The sequence below is a fragment of the Psammomys obesus genome, unplaced genomic scaffold, assembly GCF_907164565.1.
Source record: "Psammomys obesus unplaced genomic scaffold, mPsaObe1.curated_primary_1811, whole genome shotgun sequence".
In the NCBI taxonomy this organism is placed as follows: domain Eukaryota; kingdom Metazoa; phylum Chordata; class Mammalia; order Rodentia; family Muridae; genus Psammomys; species Psammomys obesus.
This window is the reverse complement of record NW_026585643.1, coordinates 1,800,961-1,822,524: the sequence shown is the minus strand read 5'-3', so window position 1 is coordinate 1,822,524 and position 21,564 is coordinate 1,800,961. Positions and strand designations below refer to the sequence as shown.

General features: G+C 51.2%; 2 protein-coding genes across 2 annotated transcripts; one reads left to right on the top strand and one right to left on the bottom strand.

The window, feature by feature from the left end:
* The first annotated feature begins 104 nt into the window (after positions 1-104).
* Positions 105-9,888, top strand: Ipo4 (importin 4). Its single transcript, XM_055616222.1, has 30 exons — positions 105-339; positions 419-505; positions 649-728; positions 815-856; positions 1,278-1,407; positions 1,510-1,689; positions 1,910-1,975; positions 2,073-2,174; positions 2,261-2,344; positions 2,551-2,715; positions 3,507-3,560; positions 3,719-3,828; positions 4,559-4,667; positions 4,838-4,967; positions 5,159-5,272; positions 5,371-5,484; positions 5,688-5,808; positions 5,972-6,083; positions 6,195-6,322; positions 6,601-6,678; positions 6,755-6,812; positions 6,901-7,006; positions 7,087-7,280; positions 7,435-7,488; positions 7,840-7,965; positions 8,068-8,276; positions 8,395-8,527; positions 8,612-8,716; positions 9,375-9,444; positions 9,564-9,888. The coding sequence occupies exons 1-30, from the start codon at positions 271-273 to the stop codon at positions 9,692-9,694; spliced, it is 3,261 nt and encodes a 1,086-aa protein (XP_055472197.1). The 5' UTR covers positions 105-270; the 3' UTR covers positions 9,695-9,888.
* A 296-nt stretch (positions 9,889-10,184) lies between these two features.
* Positions 10,185-17,675, bottom strand: Rec8 (REC8 meiotic recombination protein). The gene is made up of 19 exons (XM_055616214.1): positions 17,305-17,675; positions 17,153-17,221; positions 16,926-17,068; positions 16,771-16,846; positions 16,398-16,518; positions 14,629-14,704; positions 13,395-13,474; positions 13,107-13,242; positions 12,946-13,018; positions 12,771-12,862; positions 12,432-12,481; positions 11,954-12,094; positions 11,589-11,655; positions 11,364-11,506; positions 11,191-11,239; positions 10,773-10,839; positions 10,575-10,694; positions 10,397-10,503; positions 10,185-10,305 (listed from the first exon to the last, which is right to left on the bottom strand). Exons 1-19 carry the CDS (start codon positions 17,358-17,360, stop codon positions 10,220-10,222), a joined length of 1,752 nt encoding a protein of 583 aa, XP_055472189.1. The 5' UTR covers positions 17,361-17,675; the 3' UTR covers positions 10,185-10,219.
* Between the last annotated feature and the right edge of the window lie 3,889 nt (positions 17,676-21,564).

Here is a 21,564-nt window from a genome sequence, read left to right as displayed (position 1 = left end):
TGCTGCCGCACAAATTCTGGACTCTTGGGAACTGTCGGCGCAGGGAACCCACGGCGCGGGGGCTCTGTTTCTGTGGTTTAGCTAGACGGAAGCCGAGACTGACACCAGCTTCCAGCAGGAGTTTTTCAAGGGAAGCAAGCTGAATCACCCAGGCGACTGGAGAGACAGAGTAACGCCCTTTCCGCCGGAAGTTGGTGTCCGAGTCTCCACGTGCCGTTCCTCCCCCTCCCCACCCGGCCCTGTAGCGGCGGCGGCTCCTCGGCTGCTGCCATGGAGCCTGCGGAACTGGAACAGATCCTAAAGGAGCTACTGCTGCCGGACACCGAGCGCATCCGCCGAGTATGGCCGTGCCGGACCGGGTCAGGGGAAGGGGGAGGCTGTGGGAAAGGCCCGGTTTTGACCCCCAGCCTTTCACCAGGCTACGGAGCGGCTCCAGCTCGCCCTTCGGGACCCTTCTGCCTTGCCTGCGCTCTGCGACCTGTTGGCCTCAGCGACCGACCCTCAGGTTAGTTATCTGCTTCTCCTTGCCGAAATAGTGTGCCCCTGGTCCCGCCCCAGCTCCGTCCCCTGCGGTCTTAGTCTGTTCATCTTCCCCATCTTCCCTCTGCCTACGTTTCTCACTTGGCTGGCTACCTCTTCTCACCCTAGATCCGCCAGTTTGCAGCGGTTCTGACCCGCAGAAGGCTGAGCACCCGCTGGCGACGCTTGCCACCTGAGCAACGGGAGAGGTGGGCTAGGTCTGGGATGGGAGGGGCCAGGCCTAGTCGCCTTTTTGACAGGCCCGGGTACCACGCATTTGCCACCTGTCTTCCAGCCTCAAGTCCCTGGTCCTGACAGCCCTGCAGAAAGAGACAGAGTAAGTGCGTAGCTCCCTCTCTTGGGCGTGCTGACTGATTTTGGACTGAGGTCCTCCCTGGGCCTTTGCCTTTTTCAGCCCCAGGCTAGGACTTAGGGCGCAGAGACTTCTTCAGTTCTAGAAGGTGGAGCCTGGGCAAACTAAAGCTTCTGAGAATGGGAGAAAATGATCTGCCAAACTCAAATCAGAAAACATGACCAAACCTCAACACGTCCAGTGGAGCCGAGAGCCAGCCCGCCCTACAGTACCACCCTCCTTCACCCCCCCTCCCCCCCCCGCTGTTGTTTTTCGGGGTCTGTCTTAGGAAAGACTGTGCTCACACCTGAGCGCTTCTCTTTTGGCAGCGCGTTGAGCCTGGGCCGCTGTTTGCAGGGGAGGGTAGCTAAGGGTGATTATGGATGGGGGAACCTCCTCTCCGCAGGCATTATGTGAGTGTCAGCTTGGCCCAGCTCTCAGCCACCATTTTTCGAAAGGAAGGCCTGGAAGCCTGGCCTCAGTTCATGCGCCTTCTCCAGCACAGTACTCACAGTACCCACAGCCCGGAGAAAGAGGTACTGGGCTTGCATCCTGCCAGGAAGGCGGGGCCGAGGGCCGGGGCAGACTGTGAGGCCTCTCTCCTCTCCCCCTACCCCCCACTCCCCTCACCCCGACAGGTGGGACTTCTGCTGCTGAGTGTGGTAGTATCTTCCCAGCCTGAGGCATTCCACCCCCACCAGCGGGAGCTTCTTCAGCTTCTGCTCGAGACTCTTGGTGAAGGAGGCTTTCCCGGGGTGCTCTTCTACTCCCTGCGCACTCTGACTGCCTTGGCCCCCTACCTCAGGACTGATGACGTGGTGAGACCTCACACCCTAACCCCCGTCACTGCCAGCCCTGTGGCTCTTTTCTCTGTGCCCAAGCTGCTGTAGAGTTCTATTCCGCCTTCCATTCTTGCTAACAGTTCAGGAGGTACTGTAGGTGACTGTGCCTGGCTGCTGTCAGGAAACTGCCAGTTTCCGGGGTCTGGGATTAGGCTGCATGTGCTCTAGGTGATTAAGCTCATCCTCTGTCCTCCAGCCTCTTGCACGGATGTTGGTGCCCAAAGTCATTATGGCGGTGAGGACTCTGATCCCCGTAGATGAGGTGAGGACAGGTGGGAGGGATGTCTTGGAAAGAAAATGGAGGAACATCAACCTGGTCCTGGAGAGGAAGAGTATCCTGTGGCTTTTGTATCTGTCAGGTAAAGGCTTGTGAGGCCCTGGAGGCCCTGGATGAACTGCTGGAGTCAGAGTTGCCTATCATCACTCCCCACCTCTCTGAGGTCCTCACATTCTGCCTGGAGGTCAGCCTGGGCTGGGTGCTGCCCCTGCTACTTGATTTGCTCCAAGTTTTCTTGCTTGTTCCTGATTTTTGTTAGTGTCTGTATAGGTGGCTAAGAATGTGGCCCTTGGCGATACACTTCGTGTTCGTATTCTCTGCTGCCTGACTTTCTTGGTCAAAGTCAAAAGTAAGGTAAGTACCCTCTAGGGGATGTCGTCCCATCCAGGTGTCTCCAGCCTCGGTCATATTAATAGTCTTGGCCCTTCCCAAACCCTGGCCTGGCATGCTGTCCCCACCTAGGAGACCGGGATTCTCTGGCAGGGCGCCTTGCAGTTGGCAGGATGGAATTTTTCTCATGAGCCTGTTCTGAGGAGATGCTCACAGTCCTCCTCTCTTAGGCCTTGCTGAAGAACCGCCTCCTGCCTCCCCTGCTGCATGACCTTTTCCCTATTATGGCTGCTGAGCCACCTATAGGCCAGCTGGACCCTGAAGACCAAGATTCCGATGATGATGACTTGGAGATTGGGCTGATGGGGGAAACTCCCAAGCACTTTGCTGTGCAGGTGATACATTTGTCTTATCATCACAGTGACCAAATACCTAAGAGAAATGCCTTAAGAGGAGGAAGTGTTTTCATGGCTTCAAAGATTGACATTTACTGCAGTGGGAAAGGAACAACCAGACAAAGTGGTTCAAGTCACGTCAAAAGAAGCAGAGCAGAACAGTTTACATTATAGACAGGAAGCAGAGAAGGGAAATGCAGAAAGGAGCCAGGGCAAGATCGCTCCCATGAGGAAATGATATCCCAACTAGGCCCTACTTTCTGCCTTTTGCTGCTGGTGGTGATGGCATTAATTACTAGTCTATCAAGTGATTAACTCTTTAGTTCAGAGCCTTCCTGATTTAATTTGCTCTGAAAATGCCATCACAATCTCCTAAGCGTTTCCCAGTCCAGTGAAGTTGATTATTAAAATCAACCATCACGCTGAGAGAGAGAGAGAGAGCTCGCCTTTAATCCCAGTACTTGGGAGGCAGAGGCAAGCAGGTCTCTGAGTTTGAAGCCATCCTGGTCTACAGAGCAAGTTCCAAGACAGCCAGGGCTACACAGAGAAACCCTCTCTCGAGAAACCAAACCAAACAAACAAAAAAGCCGTCACAGTTAGTTGAGATGGTAGATACCTAAAATCTCAGCTCCCCGCACTTTGGGGCCGGGGGCAGAATTGTAAGCTTCAGGCCAGTCTGAACCATCCTGTCTCCACAAACAGAAGCAGTCACTACAGGTGGGTTATGGGACAGATGTTAAGAGACTGTAGGAGGTTAGAGATGGAGTTGCAGTCTCCCTGAATTTTCTCAGGTTGTGGACATGCTGTCACTACACCTTCCTCCGGAGAAGCTCTGTCCCCATGTGGTAAGTGTGATTCTCTTGGTCTTATTAACTCTGGGTAGCTATAGTTCCCTAAAGCCAAGGATATTTGGGTACAGATAGTTGTGATAGTTGGGGCCTATTGTGAAAGCAGCAGGCAAGCTCTCGCTGGGCCTTCAGAAATGTGCCATGTCCTCCCTTAGATGCCCATGCTGGAAGAAGCCTTTCAGAGTGAGGCCCCATACCAGCGCAAAGCAGCATTCCTGGTGTTGGCTGTCCTATCTGATGGTGCTGGTGACCACATCAGGCAAAGGTACTGGACTCAGTTCCTGCCCCGGGGTGAGGTGAACCACCCCGAGGGTGCCTGTACATCTGCTGGCAGCCTAATACCCTGGCTTCAGGGTCTTACTATGTAGCCTTGGCTGGACTTGGAGCTCAGATCTGCCTGTAGCTGCCTCCCCAGTGCCTCACCATACCTGGCCCAGCTTAGTTGTTTTTTGTTGGTTTGTTTGTTTGTTTTGAGACAGGGTTTCTCTGTGTAGCCCTGGCTGTCCTGGAACTCACTCTGTAGCCTAGGCTGTCCTCAAACTCAGGCCCACGTGCCTCTGCCTCCAAAGTGCTGGGACTAAAGGTGTGTGCCACCACTGTCCGGCTTAATTGTTAAAACTATTAATTAGCCATATTAATTGCCTTCCAAAAGTGTCCTGGTTTGGAAGAGAAATGAGAGAAATGACTACCATTACATTTCCCATCATCCAGTGCCAGAGAGACTTGGTCATTTTCAGGAGGAATAAAGAGAATGATTGAGACTAGGGTTCTTTTTGTGTATTTCCCCTAGTCCCCCCAGACAAGGTTTCTCTGTGTAGCCTTGGCTGTCTCAGAACTCCCCCTATAGACCAGGCTGACCTTGAATGCAGAGAAGCACCTGGCCCTGCCTCCCAAGTGCTAGGATTAAAAGCATGCACCACCACTACCACTGGGCTGAGACTAGGGTTCTTAGGTTCTGCCCCTCAGACTTTGTTCTTCTGTCCTGCCCCATTCAGACTGCTATCCCCACTGCTGCAGATCGTGTGCAAGGGCCTGGATGACCCCTCACAGGTTGTTCGAAATGCTGCTTTGTTTGCCCTGGGGCAGTTTTCAGAGAACTTACAGGTCAGCAAAGCTAAATGCAGACGGCTACCCCATGAGAGAACCCCCACCCCACCCCAAGGCTGGGGACCCTTGTCCCTTAAACTTTCATCTCTTCAGACATTGTTGCTGCCATTGGCACTCAAGGATGTATTCAGTGAGCCTGACCAGGCTTCTGCTTGCTTCTTCCCCAGCCCCATATCAGCAGCTATTCAGAGGAGGTAATGCCATTGCTCCTTGCCTACCTGAAGTCAGTGCCTATGGGGCACACACACCACCTGGCCAAGGCCTGCTATGCCCTGGAGAACTTTGTGGAGAACCTAGGTAGTGATGGCAGTGGACAGCACAGGGGAGGAGGGGAGCAAAATCCTGGCTAAAGGAGGCACAGCATGCATCTTCCTGAATTGCTACCTGGTGGGAAAGAGGTGTGAAAGGGTCAGCCACACTGTCAAGCTAAAGGAGGTGGGTTAAAAGGTCAGAGGCCTGGGTTGATTGGTAAAGAAAGTTTCCCACAGGGCCCAAAGTGCAGCCCTACATTCCGGAGCTTATGGATTGTATGCTGCAACCTCTGAGGAACCCCAGCAAACCCCGGACCAAGGAGCTAGCCGTGAGCGCCATCGGGGCCATTGGTGAGCAAAAGGACCAAGGAGGCAAAGGTGTAACTCCACCCAGAGTCTATGTTAGGCACTGTCCACTCCCTGCCACCCGATTCTGTTCTGTCCTGCAGCCACAGCTGCCCAAGACTCCTTGCTGCCCTACTTCCCCACCATCATGGAGCATATCCGGGAATTTCTGTTGACGGGCCACGAAGACCATCAGCTTGTGCAGATCCAGAGCCTGGGTGAGTGAGACTTCTACACAGGGCTCCGTCCCAAAAAGGCCAGCGTTTACCTCATCTCTCCCAGAGCAGTTGGGTGTCTCCCTTTGATGAGAAGGTGTTCTCCCTGTTGTACCCAAGAGTAGGGTAGAATTCTGGATGCCTTCTGCTTGCTGCTCTTGTGTCTTCCTCTGCTCTCAGTGCTGGCTGAGCTCTTGCTCCCACAGAGACCCTGGGAGTGCTGGCCCGAGCTCTGGGAGAAGCCATGAAGCCCCTGGCTGAGGAATGCTGTCAGCTAGGGCTGGGGTTATGCAGCCATATAGATGACCCTGACTTGCGGCGCTGCACGTGAGTGGCCCTTCATGCTGCGCCTGCCTCTCCCACCCACCCAGCAGATTGACAGTCCCCATCCAGATACCTTTGGTTTGGGACACAGCCAAGTTTTCTGGACTCTCCCATTTTGTCTGTTTATAGCAGGCAGCATCATACAGATTCTCTCTGCCTTTATCAGGTACAGCCTGTTTGCAGCCTTATCAGGGTTAATGGGAGAGAACCTGGGACCCTACCTGTCTCAAATTACCACGCTCATGCTGTTGTCACTGCGTTCCACCGAGGGCATTGTGGTAAGCAGAGGGTTGGGTGTACTGGGCCAGTTAGGCCAGGCTAGCCCTGTGATGTGATTTATGTCCTGGACCCACCTGAGCCAAAGTTCCCAATCTGCTTTCTTCATCTAGCCCCAGTATGATGGCATCAACTCCTTCCTTCTATTTGACGATGACAGCGAAGCAGAAGAGGAGGAGGATCTCATGGATGAGGATATGGAAGAGGAAGAGGAGGAGGAAGAGGACTCTGAGATCTCGGGGTAGGAAGAGTGGTCCTAACCTTAAGAATGTCGATTCTGAGCCAGAGGGGATTGCTCACTCCTTTAGTCCCAGTGCTAGGGAGGCCAGAGGCAGTTATGGATCTCTGAATTTGAGGCCAGCCTAATTTACATAGCGAGTTCCAGGCCAGCCAGAGCTACACAGAGAAACCCTGTCTCGGAAAACAAAACAAAACTATGTAGACTTGATTCAGGACCCAGCCCCAGTGCTGGCTCTGTACCTGCTGGCACCCATCTTTCCTGCCTCCCACCGTTCCTAGGTACAGTGTGGAGAATGCCTTCTTTGATGAGAAAGAAGATACTTGCACTGCCCTGGGGGAGATCTCTTTGAACACCAGGTGAGCACCAGCCCTTCCATGGTGCTGGGAACCACACCCAGGATCTCTTTCCCCACTGCTGTGTATCTCTCCGTAGTGTGGCCTTCCTTCCATACATGGATTCTGTCTTTGATGAAGTGTTCAAACTGCTGGAGGTAAGTTAGTGAGTGGGGTCCTTAAGCTCCAGTCAGGATTGCCTTCACCTTGCACATGCCAGGCATTTGCCTGCCCTCTTGGTTCCAGTGTCCTCATCTGAATGTGCGGAAAGCAGCTCATGAAGCTCTGGGACAGTTCTGCTGTGCGCTGCATCAGGCCTGTCAGAGAAGCCCTTCAGAACCCAACAATGCTGGTGAGAAGGAGATGCTAGCAGGCTGGGAGCCCTGGGGAGTGGCAGGGCCTGACCAAGGCTCCCGCCAATTGTGTCTCCAGCTCTGCAGCGTTCCTTGGCTCGATTGCTACCGTCTTACATACAGGCTGTGAAAACAGAAAGGGAACGGCCAGTGGTGATGGCAGTGCTGGAGGCCCTGACGAAGGTGCTGTGCACCTGTGGGGCTCTTGCGCTGCAGCCACCTGGGCGCCTCAGCGAGCTCTGCGCCATGCTCAAGACTGTGCTGCAGAAGAAGGTGAGTGGGAAGGGAGTGCCATGGGAAGAGGTGTCAGGCCCAGAAGAGTGGATTGTCAGAGGAGTTAACCTGGCTCTGCCCACTCTCCTTCCACTTCCACTGCGGAAGGAGAAGGCAGGAAGGCCCACACTCAGCCAGACTACATCTTCCACAGACAGCCTGTCAGAACTCTGAGGAGGATGATGATGATGATGACGACGACGAACAGGTGAGAGCTGCAGATGAAAGGGGGCAAGACAGTCTGGGTAGTCCCACAGGGCCAGCAGTGGACAGTGCACTCAGCTTAGCCTGCAGGAGCCAGGGCTGCTAGAAGAATTTGGTAATTGCCAACATGGCGCCACCCTCATCCCAGTAAGTCAGTCAAGAGTTCAGAGGAGAATGGCATGCACTGGGACAGGACTGGGCGTGAGTGGAGGGCCTAGGCTGTAAGAAAGCCGTTGCGGACACCAGTCAGTCCTTGAAGCAAGGGCAGCCTCAGAACCTGCACCAGTGACGTAGCAGGGCTGGAGATGAAGTCATAGAGCTGTCCAGTACTCTAGCCCCTCCCCTGGCTCCACAGGCAGAGTATGATGCCATGTTACTCGAGCATGCTGGAGAGGCCATCCCTGCCCTGGCAGCTGCAGCTGGAGGACATGCCTTTGCTCCGTTCTTTGCCAATTTCTTGCCGTTGTTACTGTGTAAGACGGTGAGTGCTCTGCCCTGTAGCCTGACATTGTAGTCCACCTGTGCCTGCACCCTCCCCACCCTATCTCCATGCCAATTTGTATTCCTTCCACCTCCCCTATAGAAACAGAGCTGTACAGTGGCAGAGAAGTCCTTTGCAGTAGGAACACTGGCAGAGTCCATACAGGGTCTGGGTTCTGCCTCAGCCCAGTTTGTGTCTCGGCTATTCCCTGTGCTGTTAAATACTTCCCGGGAAGCAGACCCTGAGGTGCGGAGCAATGCTATCTTTGGGCTGGGCTTACTGGCAGAGCATGGGGGCTGCCCTGCTCAGGAGTATCCTATGCTTCCAGGAGGGAAAGGTGGGGTGGGGAGTGAGCCCAGGGATCGGGTGAGGTGCTGCTGCAGGGTGAAGTCTGCGCACGTGTGTGTGTATTCCTTAACTGTGGACCAGTCACTTCCCTAAGCTCCTGGGCCTCCTTTTGCCCCTGCTGGCAAGGGAGCGACATGATCGAGTCCGTGATAATATCTGTGGGGCGCTTGCCCGTCTGCTGATGGCCAGTCCAGCAAGAAAGGCTGAGCCCCAGGTAAAGGAAGGGGCATTGGGCCAGGGTGGAGGCCAAGGATGGTGGAGCAGACAGGACATGTGCCTGAGACATCTGTGTATCCAGGTGCTGGCTACCCTGCTACATGCCCTGCCACTGAAGGAAGACATGGAGGAGTGGATCACGATAGGTCGTCTCTTCAGCTTCCTGCACCAGAACAGCCCTGAGCAGGTAACCCTGCTACTGGAGCTCTCACGAGGCGGTTGTAGGCTCCAGTCTAACGGACAGGCAGAGGAGATGCCTTGTAACTGATGCATGGTGAATTTCAGGTGCTCTTAGACGCTATGTAAGCTATGTAAGCCCTGGCTGGCCTGGAACTCATTCTGTAGGCTGGCCTCAAACTCCCAGAGATCCGCCTCCCTCTGCCTCCCTGAGTGCTGGGATCACAGGCGTGTGCCACACCCAGCTGACACTCTTTACTCTTGTGTTTTCATCTTCTCTTGAGACAGGGTCTTCTGCACCCCTGACTGGCCCCAGCTTGTTACATAGCTAAGGATGGCCTCCTGCCGCCATCCTCTACCTCCCAAGTGTGGGCATTACAGGCATGCACTACTTTACCTAGTTTTAGCTGTGTGTGTTGGGGAGGATTTGGATGCTGGCTTTCACTTAGTCTTGAAGCTATGACTGTAATCTTTGATCATGCATCTTAACCTCTAAAAAGAGCTTGTCACCATGTTTCCTTATTCCTTCTTGAGTTCACAGTAGTGTTGGGTCTCAGCTCAAACAACCTCATAGGCTGCTGCTTCTCTCCCTGGTTTCATCCACCGACTGTAAGCCCTGGGCCCCAAGGCTGTTATTGCCGATACTGCTGTTCTGTCCTTTTCTGTAGGTTGTTGATGTGGCTCCGGAGCTCCTGCGCATCTGCAGCCTGATTCTGGCAGACAACAGGATCCCGCCAGGTGAGGGTGACAGTCATAGCTAAGGGCAAGGGGAAATGGAGGCAGCAGGGCTCAAAGAGCTTGGGGCAATATGGGTGTAGGTACTCAGTCCTTCATCTCCCTCTCTCCACTCTACCCAGACACCAAGGCGGCACTGCTGCTGCTCCTGACGTTCCTGGCCAAACAGCACACCGACAGCTTCCATGCAGCCCTGGGCTCGCTGCCTGCTGATAAAGCTCAGGAACTTCAGTCCATGATGGGCCTCACTTAGACTATAGGCCACAGCTGGGCCAGAGGGCCCAAAGAGTACCAGTCAGTCCAGGTACAGCTGCCCTTACCAAAGACTCTGTCCACTGGAAATCAACCATGCTTGCTGTCTTAACAGGGGTGTCTCTGGGGCTGGATCTGTTACAAGCAGAGCTGTGACATCATACTGTAATAAAGGCAGCTTGTTTTCTGCTTGGACACTAGCTCTGAGAGCATGAAGGCTAGAGGTATGCGTTCAGAAACAAGGTGGGCAAGGGGCTGGAGGGACACAGCGCTGAAGAGGGCATACTGTTCCTGCAGAAGACGCAAGTTTAGTTCTAGCACCCACACTGGACGGCTCAAAACTGCCTTGAACTCCAGCTCCAAAGGGTTTCATTCCCTCTTCCGGCCTTCCCAGGCCACTGCACTTCCTTGCACATTCTGGCACAGACACATACACACAAAATTTAAAATTAAAAATCTTAAAAAAAAAAAAAAAAAAAAAGACAGGCAAAGTCCAGTGATACAGGATTTGGTGTAATGAACTTGCTCAGTGGAATTTGGGTCCAGGGTGAATCAGGAGACGCCCATATGGCTTCTCTTGTTTCACAAGAAGGATCTTCTGTGTGGACAGCACTGGTCAGAAAAAAAGGCAGGTCACAGTCACTATAGTGTGCTATAGCAGCCTCTGGCCTGTCTTCCCCCTCTTTCTTGTACCCACACTCACCCAAGAGCAAATAGAAGACCCGAGAAGCCAACTTCCGGGGGCTGAGAGGGGGCACCAGGCTGTCAAAGTCAGTCTCTCTATTGGCCTGTAGCTCCAGTGCTATTGCCCTGCAGGGACAGAAGGCCATCAGCTCGGGTAACAGCCCAGTCCTACTTGTGGAGGGACTCCTCCCTGGTACCTTAGCACAGCCTCTGAAGAGAGGAGTTCAGGCACTGGGGGCATCTCCATGGGCACTTCGGGGAGTTCAGGCAGCATGGGCAGTGCAGGGGCCTCTGGCTGCCCTTCCTCCATCCAGGCCCTAGGAGACCAAAGGAGTCATGCAGTGACCACAGGCAGGACCACTATGGGTTTGAGTCTGCACCGCTTAGATACCTACCACCGTTCCTCTGGGGGGATGAGGCTAATGAGAGACTTTTCCTCTTCAGCTGCTTCTAGGGAGAGCTCTGTTGAAGGAGAGAGCTCTCAGGGAGTCTGCTTGGCTCTTAAGGAATTGGGACCTTGTAGCCAAGCTGGGGGACTCGGGGCAGGGGGTGGGGTAGTTCAGTGGTGAGACATTTGCCTGACAAGTACAAGGCCTTAGGTTCAATCCCCAGGCCTACAAAGCTCCCACCTCACAGTCTGGAGCTTAGTATAGACTTGAGCAAAGTGGAGTGGGAGCATGGAGAATCAAATCTGTGATTCCTTATTGTTCTGCAAGCTCCCTGTTAGAAGCAGCCTCAGTATCTGGGGTGCTAAGCTTCCTGAGACTAGATAGAAAAATGGTCTTCATCCTCCTGCCTTGTGTAAGCACTTACCTGAAGAGAGCATAAGGGGACCACTGGGCTCCTGGGCTTCCCTCAGAACCTGCAGGAGGGAGAGCAAGAACAGACCTAAGCACCTCAGTGTCAGGGTCTCCATCTGGTGAGGAGACAGTCTGCTAGAGCTCACCAGGGCTGAGGGGCTCACAGGGTGCCCCGGAGGTGGTTACCTCAATCTCACTCAGAGCTTCAGTCCTTCTTCTTTCCTCAGACACCTCTTCCATCTCTGGCTGTGGTCTTTGTCTGAGCATTCTTGGAGGCACCTGGGCACAGCGGGTCCATAAAGCTAGTAGTTCTGGGGATAACCAGCCAGCTGACAATGGAAAAGGTTTAATCATAAGTCCGAGGATTCCAGATTCTGAAGGTCCCCCTGCCCTGATTTCCACCATCCTTACAGAGAGTTGGAGTTTGGAAGAGCTCTGCTGGGCTTCTGGTCATCCTCTTGGGAAGCTGGATCACCGGCTGCAAGATGGTGAAAGGCCAGTGCTCCTTTATGAGAGCCATTTCTTACTGCCTCTCCTCTGCAGCACATTGTTCTCAGGGCCTGTTTCCAGGCTCATGGCCTGGCCTAAAGTGCTTGTGGCAAAAAGGGTAGATCATAACCCGGTGTTTGTGTATATGTTGGGTACGTGTATCCCACACACGTGCACCTTCTAGGAAATGGGGCCTTTTGTCAGATTCCCAGTGTTCCTCAGAGTTCAGAAGTCCAGTCAGACCTGCGTCCCTCTTCTCCCCTAGGGAGCACCTGAGCTGCACTCACATACTCCCAGCAGTGAGCCCTGGTCTGCAGTTGTTGCTCAAATTTCTCCCGGGAGATCTGAGTCTCTTTGTCCCAGAATAGTAACTGGCGACGGCGTCGGCGTCGGCGGCCAGGTGGGCTCCGAGGAGATGGGGGCCTCTTCTGAAGTAGGAGGGGAGGCAACAGTCGGGCTGAACATCTCCCCCTTTCCAGTGTACTATTTCCCAGTGCTCCCACTTTATTCAAATCTGTACTGGGCTCCAGAACAGGAGTAGGGGAGCTCTGTAGTCCTGGGAAGCCAACCCAAGGCCTGTGCATGTCAGGCCCCACACTGCCCGGTCAGCTGTCTGGGAAGGCAGCTTTGGTAAGGTGCAATTCATGGCATACAGGAAGGTACCTCCTGGAAAGTGAGGCCACACCATGAGGTCTGGAAAGGGGCATCACTGTAAGCTAGCAATGGCCCAGGGCTTAAGGATGTAGGAGGGAAGAACCTACTCACCTCTGCACTGGGTGGGGCAGGCAAGTGCAGCTCCTCAGGGGGAGTCACCTCTGTAACAATACCCATTAGACCCCTCGCTGTTTTTTGCCTTTTTTTTTTTTTTTAAAGACAAGGTCTGGGGTAACCCAAGCTGGCTTCAAAGTTCTGGCAATCCTGCCCCAAGCCCAGCTTTGGAGTGACTGAGCTACAGATATGCTCTCCACACCTGACTAGCCCCTTCACTCTTACAGTCACCAGCACAAGAAGCTATCCAGTGTCTCTCAAAAGGTGGGGGTAAAAGCTTTTGTCTCTGCAACTGTGCAAGTGTTCCCAAGGAAGCACCCAGTGATGGACACTTACCAGTGAGTAGGGCCCCAGGCTCCAGGCCTGTCAACTTCAGTACTTCAGGGGTGAAGACCTGGCTTGGAAGTGGTTCTCTTATCCCTTCAACCCTGGGCGGAAGCAGGCAGAGTAGGAAACCCTCCCCAGCAATGACCCCTTACCCCCTTACCCGGTACAGGATCCCTGCCCTTACTGTGCAGGAGCTGGAGGCGAGAGTGAGGGGACCATACCATCACCTTCCAGGGCCCGGGGTTCTTCCTTGGATTCTGGAGAGAGAGAGAGAGAATCAGAACACTCAGTAGACAGAAGTATGGGGCACTGTCCATACCCAGGTTGGCTGTGCTGGAATCTGACCATCCAGTGCTGGGGAAGCTCTCCGGCGCCGGAGGAGCCTGCCTCTCTGACGTTCCTCTAACAATATGGCATCATCTTCCTCTGCGATCAACAGGTCCAAGTCCCCTCGGCTGATCTCCGGGAGATCCTGCTCCCCCTATATAGAGAGAAAACAAGTGGATTTTTGAGGCTGAGCGCAGAGAAGCCCTGTGGGTCTAAAGGAACAGTGTGGGGAAATAGAGACAGAAGGCAGAACCACAGGGATGTGTTGGGGCCTGACTAGAACCCTGTGTTTAAGGGGAAACTCACCTCAATGCGCAGCATGCGAATGGGCTCTGCTTCCTGTAGCGTGATGACCTCAGGATACTGTACTGTGGCTAAGGTCCTGTCTGGAAGAGCAGGGGAGTCACACCAACCCTACTACTTCTTCCCAAGTTGTTGGGACAGAAACATGGACTTTGAAGACTGAGGGCCAGACACAGGCTAGTTACCAGCTAATAATTCCAAGCGCATCTCTCTTTGTTTAGCTATCTGTCTGTTTGGTTTTTTGAGACAAGGTCTCACTGTGTAGCAGGCTGGCCCTGAACTAAGATCTACCTGCCTCTGCCACTGAGATTAAAAAGGTATGTAACTATCACACTTGGAAGCCTCCAAGTTCATTTCTTTACCGTTGTGAGCCTCGCTTTCCTTATCCTTTAAATGGAAATAGTAATTCTGACCTCATTTGAACTCTTTTTGAGAATTTAATTGTGGGGCCTGAGAGATGGCTCAGAGGTTAAGAGTGCTGGCTGTGCTTCCAAAGGTCCTGAGTTCTATCCCCAGCAACCACATGGTGGCTCACAACCGTCTATAATTAGATCTGGTGCCCTCTTCTGGCCTGCAGGCACACATGCAGGCAGAATACTATATAAATAAATAATAAATCTTAAAAAAAAAAAAAAGAATTTAATAATTAATTGTTACTTATGCCCATGTCTGTGCCAGATTTCTCTGGAGGCAGACTTACACATGGTTATGAGCCACTTGGTGGATATTTGGGAGCTGAACTTGGGTCCTTTGTATAAGCAGCCAGTGCTCTTAACCACTGCACCACCTTGCCAGCCCCTGGCTTCAAACTCTTGGTATTTCTGCCTCCACCTTTTTTTGTTTTGTTTTGTCTTGGTTTTCATGGCAGGATTTTCCTGTGTAGCTTTGGATGTCTTGGCCTCACTTTGTAGACCAGGCTGGCCTCCAACTCATAATGATCCACCTGCTTCTGCCTCCCAGAGTACTGAGATCAAAGGTGTGCACCACCACGCCCGGCAACTTTTTTTTTTTTAAGTAAATGTTGAAATAGTTTCCTTAACCAGTCTAGGCTAGCTTTGAACTCTGTATATAACCCAGACAGGTGTTGAACTTGCATTTTTCCTGTCTCAGCCTCCCAAGGAAATGGGATTACAGGAGTGGGTCACTGGCCCCACTGGGCCTGGCTCTTTTTAAACGAGGTGTGTCTTCAGCCCTTGGGGATCCTGTGCCTTTCATCAGAAAGGTTCTCTCTGCTGACCTGGCTTCCCTGGCTCTTGAGGAAGTGGCTCCTTATGGACTTTCTCCGGGGTTGCAGCCTCTAAAAGGTGTCGAATCTTTGGGAAGAAATTGGGAACAAAAGATAGGTCTCAGCTTCAGTCCTCTCTGTCCTCTCTCAAACATCCAGTGCATACTGGATACTAATCTGGCAGTCTCTCTTCATATATTTTAGTCTGGAATTTTAGCTTTCTTCAGTTATTTGTTTGTTTTTGAGACAAGTCTCGCTGCATAGCCCAGGTTGGCCTAAAAAAAATTTTTTTTAAAGATTTTATTTATGTGTGTTTGCACGAATGCTTAGAGGCCAGAAGAGGGCGTTGGATGTTGGATCCCAAGAAAGAGCTGGAGTTAAGGTGGCTGGAGGCTGGTAGTGAAGTCCTGTCTTCTGCAGAGCAGGACACACTTGAAACCACTGAGCCATGACTCTAGTCCTGTCCTGCTTAAACTTTTGGCACCCCTCGTCAAGACTCTTGAGTTCTTAAATTAGCGTACATTATCACTTCCCATGTGTATGTGTGTTGTAAGTATGTGTGTGTGTGGTGTGTCTGTGTGCAAGTGTTTGTGTCTGTATGTGTGATGTGTGAGTGTGTGTATGTATGTACGTGTGTGTGTTTGCCTTCAGAACTGGGAATCTGGGGCCTTGCTTATGTTAAGCAAGTGCTCTACCAGTAGGCTACACTTTCAGCTCTAAACCAAATTTTTATGCCATTTGACATCAGTAAGTCAGAGGCCACCACCACCTAGTGTGTCTCCTGTCCCTGTCCTAACCTCACCCCAAATTTACCTTGTCAAATCGTTTTTGTTTGGTTTTGGTTTTGGCTTGTTTGTTTTTGAGACAAGGTTTCTCTGTGTAGCCTTGGCTGTCCTGGAACTTCCTCTGTAGAATAAGCTAGCCTCAAACCCACAGAGATGCACTAGCCTCTGCCTCCTGAGTGCTGGGATGAAAGGCTTACGCCACTTACCGCCTGACCATCTTGTCAGTTTGTGCAGTTTTGTGTTGTGGACAGAGATAAATAGAAAAGACTCTTGAAAAGCTGTGGTGGGGTCAAGTTTGTGTTTCCAATAGAGTCAATGATGAGGATAAAGCAGGCTCAGTAAAGTGCTCAGATTCTAAACAACGTTTGCTTTTGGCTTCAGGTGGACAATTTCGATGGGAAAGGATGGCGTCTGAGCCAAGTCTGGAAGGCTAAGTAGGATCTGCCCAGCAGAGAACGAAGGGCCACTCTTAAAGGGTTGGGAAACATTTTCACAAGCAAAGAAGTAAATGTGGCGCCTTCGGGACATGGGCTGGTGTTTTCGAGCTAAGGATGCTTAGAGAAGAAGAAGAGAAGATTTGGGATGGGTACCTCTAAATCCAGGGATCAAGGCTCCCCGGATGCTGATACTGTATGCATTCAGGACCAACTGCTTGAGTAGGAAAACGAGACTAGAGTAACATCTAAGCTGTGAGGATGATGGGAGAAGACAGGAAGAAAAACCAACATATCTAGGTGAAGCCCAAGATTAGGGTTTCAGTGGTGGGAGCAGTGGAGATAGGCCTCTTGTGGGAAAACCATCCTACCAGGTTGTCCCCAGGTAAGCAAGATCTGGGGCTTTGCTTGTTTACACCGACCAATCCCTTGTTCCAGGGCCTGTTAAGGAAGCCTGTGGCAGGGTCCATCCCGAAAGCTCAGTTTGACAGGGACACTGGCCAACTCCTTCTTCCTCACTCATCTTGTGATTTCTAATAGGTTCCAGGGGAATGAGCCCTACCTGAGGAATATCAAAAGGACTAGGAAGTCTAGGATCCACAGACATCGTCCCAAAAAAGGGTTCTGGGGCATCTTCCAGCATCTCCATCATGGCCAGGCAGTTAGGAAGAAGCAAGCTAGGTCTGGGAGAAAATTTGCGGTGTCAAGGACAGAGTGAGATGGCCTTGAAGGTAAAGGCGCTGCCACCAAACCCAATGTCCTGAATTTGAACCTACCTAATGAAGAGAACCCATTTCTCATTGTCCTCTGACCTCCACATGCTTACAACGGTTTCTCTCAAGCTCACACACACGTTAGAGAGAGAGAGAGAAAGGGAGGGAGGGAGGCAGAGGCCAAGCAGCTCAGTCTGGATGGCCTCAGGTCCAGGGACTCACAGGTCAGTCTCCTCCATATCAATGCGAATCTGTAGCTGGGCCCGGTGCAGGTGCTCTAGGATATGCTGGATGTCCTCTGTGGGCAAGCGCATAAAATAACCAGCCTAGCCATGGGTCCTTCTGCCCTCGCCCACCCTTAGCGTTCCCAGCCTCACCAACAAGGTACTGGCACTGTTGAAAGTAGACCCTGACCACACCGATCTGCAGCTGGGCGGAGAGATAGAGGGAGAAGCGGGGGCGGGGCAGCCCAGGCACTGGAGGTTGCGCTCGGACCAGCACATAATTGAGGATTTCCTCGCTGGGAGAACAACAGGCCCCATCAGTGGCCCACTCATGACAGCCCCCAAACTGGAGACTCCTCCCTCTCTCTTCTGGGTCTTACCAGGTCTTAACTACATTCACTTTTAGGTATTCACGCTTCACCAACCGGCTGCCTCGGGTTGCTGCCAGCCTAGAGGAGTGGCAACAGGTATGGCTTGTGAAGGTGAGATCCCACTGCTTGGCTCCTGGCACAGCCATCAGCCCTGCGCTTACCAGATAGTGGAGAAGCAGCCTGTGTGGCGCTGAAGCACGTTGGGATAGTAGAACATCTTTGCCCTGGGTTTCACGCTCGGCACCAGTCCCGTTTGGATCCTAATTTGAATTCTTTAGGCTTTCCAGCACCATTGGAGAGGAGTAGGAATTTGGACAGGGGCCATGGTTGATGTGGATGCAAAAAGCCCAATTAATAAGATGACCAACTACTTATTGGTAATTGAATTGGAAATAACCAAACAGAAACTCAGCCGCTGGGCACGCCTCATTCTGCCATCCTGGGAAGGCCTGCATTTCCCGTGGGTACGTAGGACTTACCTTCACGATTGCGGAGATGCGGAGCTCCAAGGGAGGCCCGGCAGAGACACAGAACAGGTCTTCACAGGGAAGACTGGGTTCTCTCTTCGTCAAGAGGCCTTCTTCGTCCTCAAGCTCGACACAGACGTCGTCGTCTTGCTGTAGAGTGGGCGTCGGCAAGCTTCTGGAACTTGCTCAAGCTCCCGTCCGCCCTCCAGCGGGGCTAGGGGCACGCTCTCCCAGGCTTTGCGCAAGGACAGCCAATGGGGAACCGCGACAGAGGGAGCTCGGACTCCTGGTGTCAGGAAGCAAAACTCGGTTCCAGGCCATAGGCTCTAGGAGATCAGTTGCGAGCCAATCGCGAGCATCCTGAGCGCTACAGTGACACTGTGAGGTGTCCTGGCCAATGGGCTCTCGTTCTGTGGTTCTCTCGGGTAGTAACAAGGACTTCTCCAAGAAGCTAGCCACAGTGACCAATAAACGGGAGAAAACCCAGGCTCTCCCTGGCGACAGCTTGCTAACAAGGTATCCACTAGGAGACGGGGTCATGTAAAGGGCAGATGCCTTGGCGCTGCTTAGGATACAGAGATGCAAGGGGAGGCCCCTTGCCTGTGCTTAGGCCCTATCCTACTCCCAAATAAGTAAATTAATAATACATAAAACAGATAGATAGATAGATAGATAGATAGATAGATAGATAGATAGATAGATAGATAGATGGATGGATGGATGGATGGATGGATGGATGGATGGATGGATGGATGGATAGATAGATAGATAGATAGATAGATAGATAGATAGATAGATGGATAGATAAGATTTTAAAAAACAGGTGTGGAGATATAGCTCAGTAGTAGAGAGCTGCCTGGCATATATGTGCAAGGCCCTAGGCTTAACTCAGTACTGAAAAAAAAAAAAAAGGGAAAGAAAATAGCCTTTGATCCAAACACTCAGGAGGCAGTCAGGCAAATCTCATGAGTCTGAGGCCATGATGTTCTATGAGTTTCAGGCTAGCCAGAGCTACTTAATGAGACCCTGTCTCAAAATCAAACCCTGTTACACAGAGCCCTGGCTATTCTGGACTCACTTTGTAGACCAGGCTGACCTCAAACTCACAGAGGTCCTCCTGCCTCTGCTCCCTGAGTGCTGGGATTATAGGCTTGTGCCTCTGCGCCCAGCTTCATAGTGAATTTAACACCAATATGGACTATCATGAGGCCTAGCTCAAAAACGTACAAATTAAAAGCACACATTCTCTTTCATTCTTTTTCTCTCTCCCTCCCTCCATTCTTTCTTTGCTTGTTTGTTTTTTTGTTTGTTGAGACAGGATTCCTCTGTGTAGCCTGGCTATCCAGGAACTTGCTCTGTAAAACAGGCTGGCCTCAAACTCGAAGATCTGCTGCCTCTGCATCTGCCTCTTGAGTGCTGGGATTAAAGATGTCCACCTCCACTGCCTGGCAACATCCTTAACCTATAAATAGTCATTTGTTTCAAATAATTCTTTGAAACTGGAAATTTAATTTTTTCATATTTATTCATGTGTGTGTGTGTGTGTGTGTGTGTGTGTGTGTGTGTGTGTGTGAGTGAGTGCGTGTGCTCGCACGTTGGCACGCTGGTGGCAGGTGCTTTTACCTATGAGCCATATTGCCAGCCCTTCAAATAACTTTTTATATAAATTAAGCATATGGTTTCTATAGTATCAAAGTTATAAATATGTTTTGCTCTGGTGTCTCTGCTTTTACAAAGCCATTTCTCTGGCTTAGAGGTAGGCTCTGGCTCCAGGGTGGGCTCTTATTTTAAGACTTAGTTAAAAAAAAACAAAAACAACTTAGTTCTGTGGCAGTTGAACTGACCCTGTATCTCCATTCCTTCAGTCTGGAGCTCTGGAGAATAGGGTAGAATTTGTCCAGTGTATCTGGCTTCTAGCTAAGTAAGTACAGTGTTTGTCAAGGATGTTCAGTTACCCTATATTTACCATTCACGGTCATAGCTAAAAGTGATTGAGGGGCTGAGTATAATAGTGACTCAGACATATAATCCCAGCACTGAGGGGGAAGCTGAGGTAGGAAGACTGCCAGAGCTCAAGGCCTGTGCTGTACAGTGATTTCAGCTTGGGTTAGTGGAACATTTGACTCAAAAAACCGAAAATAAAGCAGGGCATGGTGGCAAACCCTTTAATCTCAGCACTAGGGAGGCAGAGTAGGCAGATCTCTGTAAATTCAAGGCCAGCCTGGTCTACCTAGTGACTTCCAAGACAGCCCAAGCTACATAGGGAGACCCTATCTAAAAATAACAAACGAAACAAACAAACAAACAAACAAAACCCAAAACAACAACGAGGAAAAAACAGAAACCCAGGCGAGAGATGGCTCAGTTGTTAAGAGTGCTCGCTCCTTTGTAGGGGATCCATATTCAATTTCTACAAGGCATCTCCCCACCTTCTGTAACTCTAGTTGGGAAGGATCTGGTGCCCTTTTCCGATTTTCTCAGGCTCTTGCTTGAATGTGCTACACAAAATATACTCCAGTACACACACATACACTTAAAATAAATAAGTAACACAGGGATTGAGGAATCTGGCCCAAGCTCCACCTTTTTTGTTTGTTTTGTTTTTCAAGACAGGGTTTTTCTGTGTAGCCCTGTAGTGCTGGGATTAAAGCCACTGCCTGGCTCCCAAAACGTATCCTTACAAGTGGGGAAATCACCAGCCCACACTGTTTCTTGTAGAGCACACAGCTCCCCGGAGCCTGGCTTGGAATCTTGCTGTCTTGAATTCTAGTGTACCCAGTCCCTGTCCTGCTGTGTTCGCCTACACTGGTTTCTACACATGGCAAGTTATTTCAGCCACTGAACCGTTGGTGACTTCAAGTGTCACTTTATCACTTTGGTGCTCAAAGACCAAGTGTGGGCCCTGACCAGAAGATAGACAGCATTCCACAGCTACTTTTAGGTTCAGGAGACACTTAAAGAACATAGGGTAATTTGGCCATCGTTCATCTGCACAGAAGCATGCCTCTAAACCACTGGGGATAGACAGGTTTAGTATGCTGTTCCCTGTTCTCAGGGGGTGGGGAAAGAGATGAGAAGTCAATAAAAGTGTGTGAGATGACGGCACTCTGATGTTTTAGCTTTAGTGTGTGAGTATGGAGAAGAGAGATGGCTTAGTGGTTAAGAGCATGCACCGCTCTTCCGAAGAATCCAAGTTCAATTCCCAGCACCCACATCAGGCAGCTCACGGCCATCAAGTATTTGTATCTCCAGCTCAAGGAGGATTCAACTCCTATGGCCTCTGTGTACTCAAGTGTGTGCACACACAGAGAGAAATCATTATTATTTGTCTTTTTTTTTTTTTGTCTTTTTTTTTTTTTCAGAGCTGAGGACCGACCCAGGGCCTTGCACTTGCTAGGCAAGCACTCTACCATTGAGCTAAATCCCTAATCCCTATTATTCATATTTTTGAGGGTTTCTCTATGTAGCCCTTGCTGGCCTGGAATTTGTTCTGTAGACCAGGCTGGCCTCAAACTCATAGTTCCTTCCTCTGCCTCCAGTGTTGGGATTAAAGGCCTGCACCACCAGCCGGCAAGAAACAGTATTATAGACAAAAGGACAAACAAATGACATTCTGAGGTAGCAATGTTTAATGGGTTCAAGGAGCCTGGAACAAAGTAGCATGTGGAGGAAGGATGAAAGAAGAGGCTGGGAAGGAGGTTGGAGGTCATTTTCAGGATCTTGGTTGTTACCTTGAAGGAGTTGGTAGCCGAGTTAAGAGGGTCTCTGTGTACTATGTTGAGAATCGGCTAACGGCACATGAGAGCGGGAACAAAGACAATGAAAAGCCAAAAGAAGAGATTTGTGATTCTGATGATTTCAGTGTGGAAATGGAGCTGATACAGGGTTTTGAGAACAATAGGACCTTTCTTGACCCACTTATTCTTGGCCCAAGTTCCTAAGGTATCAGACATG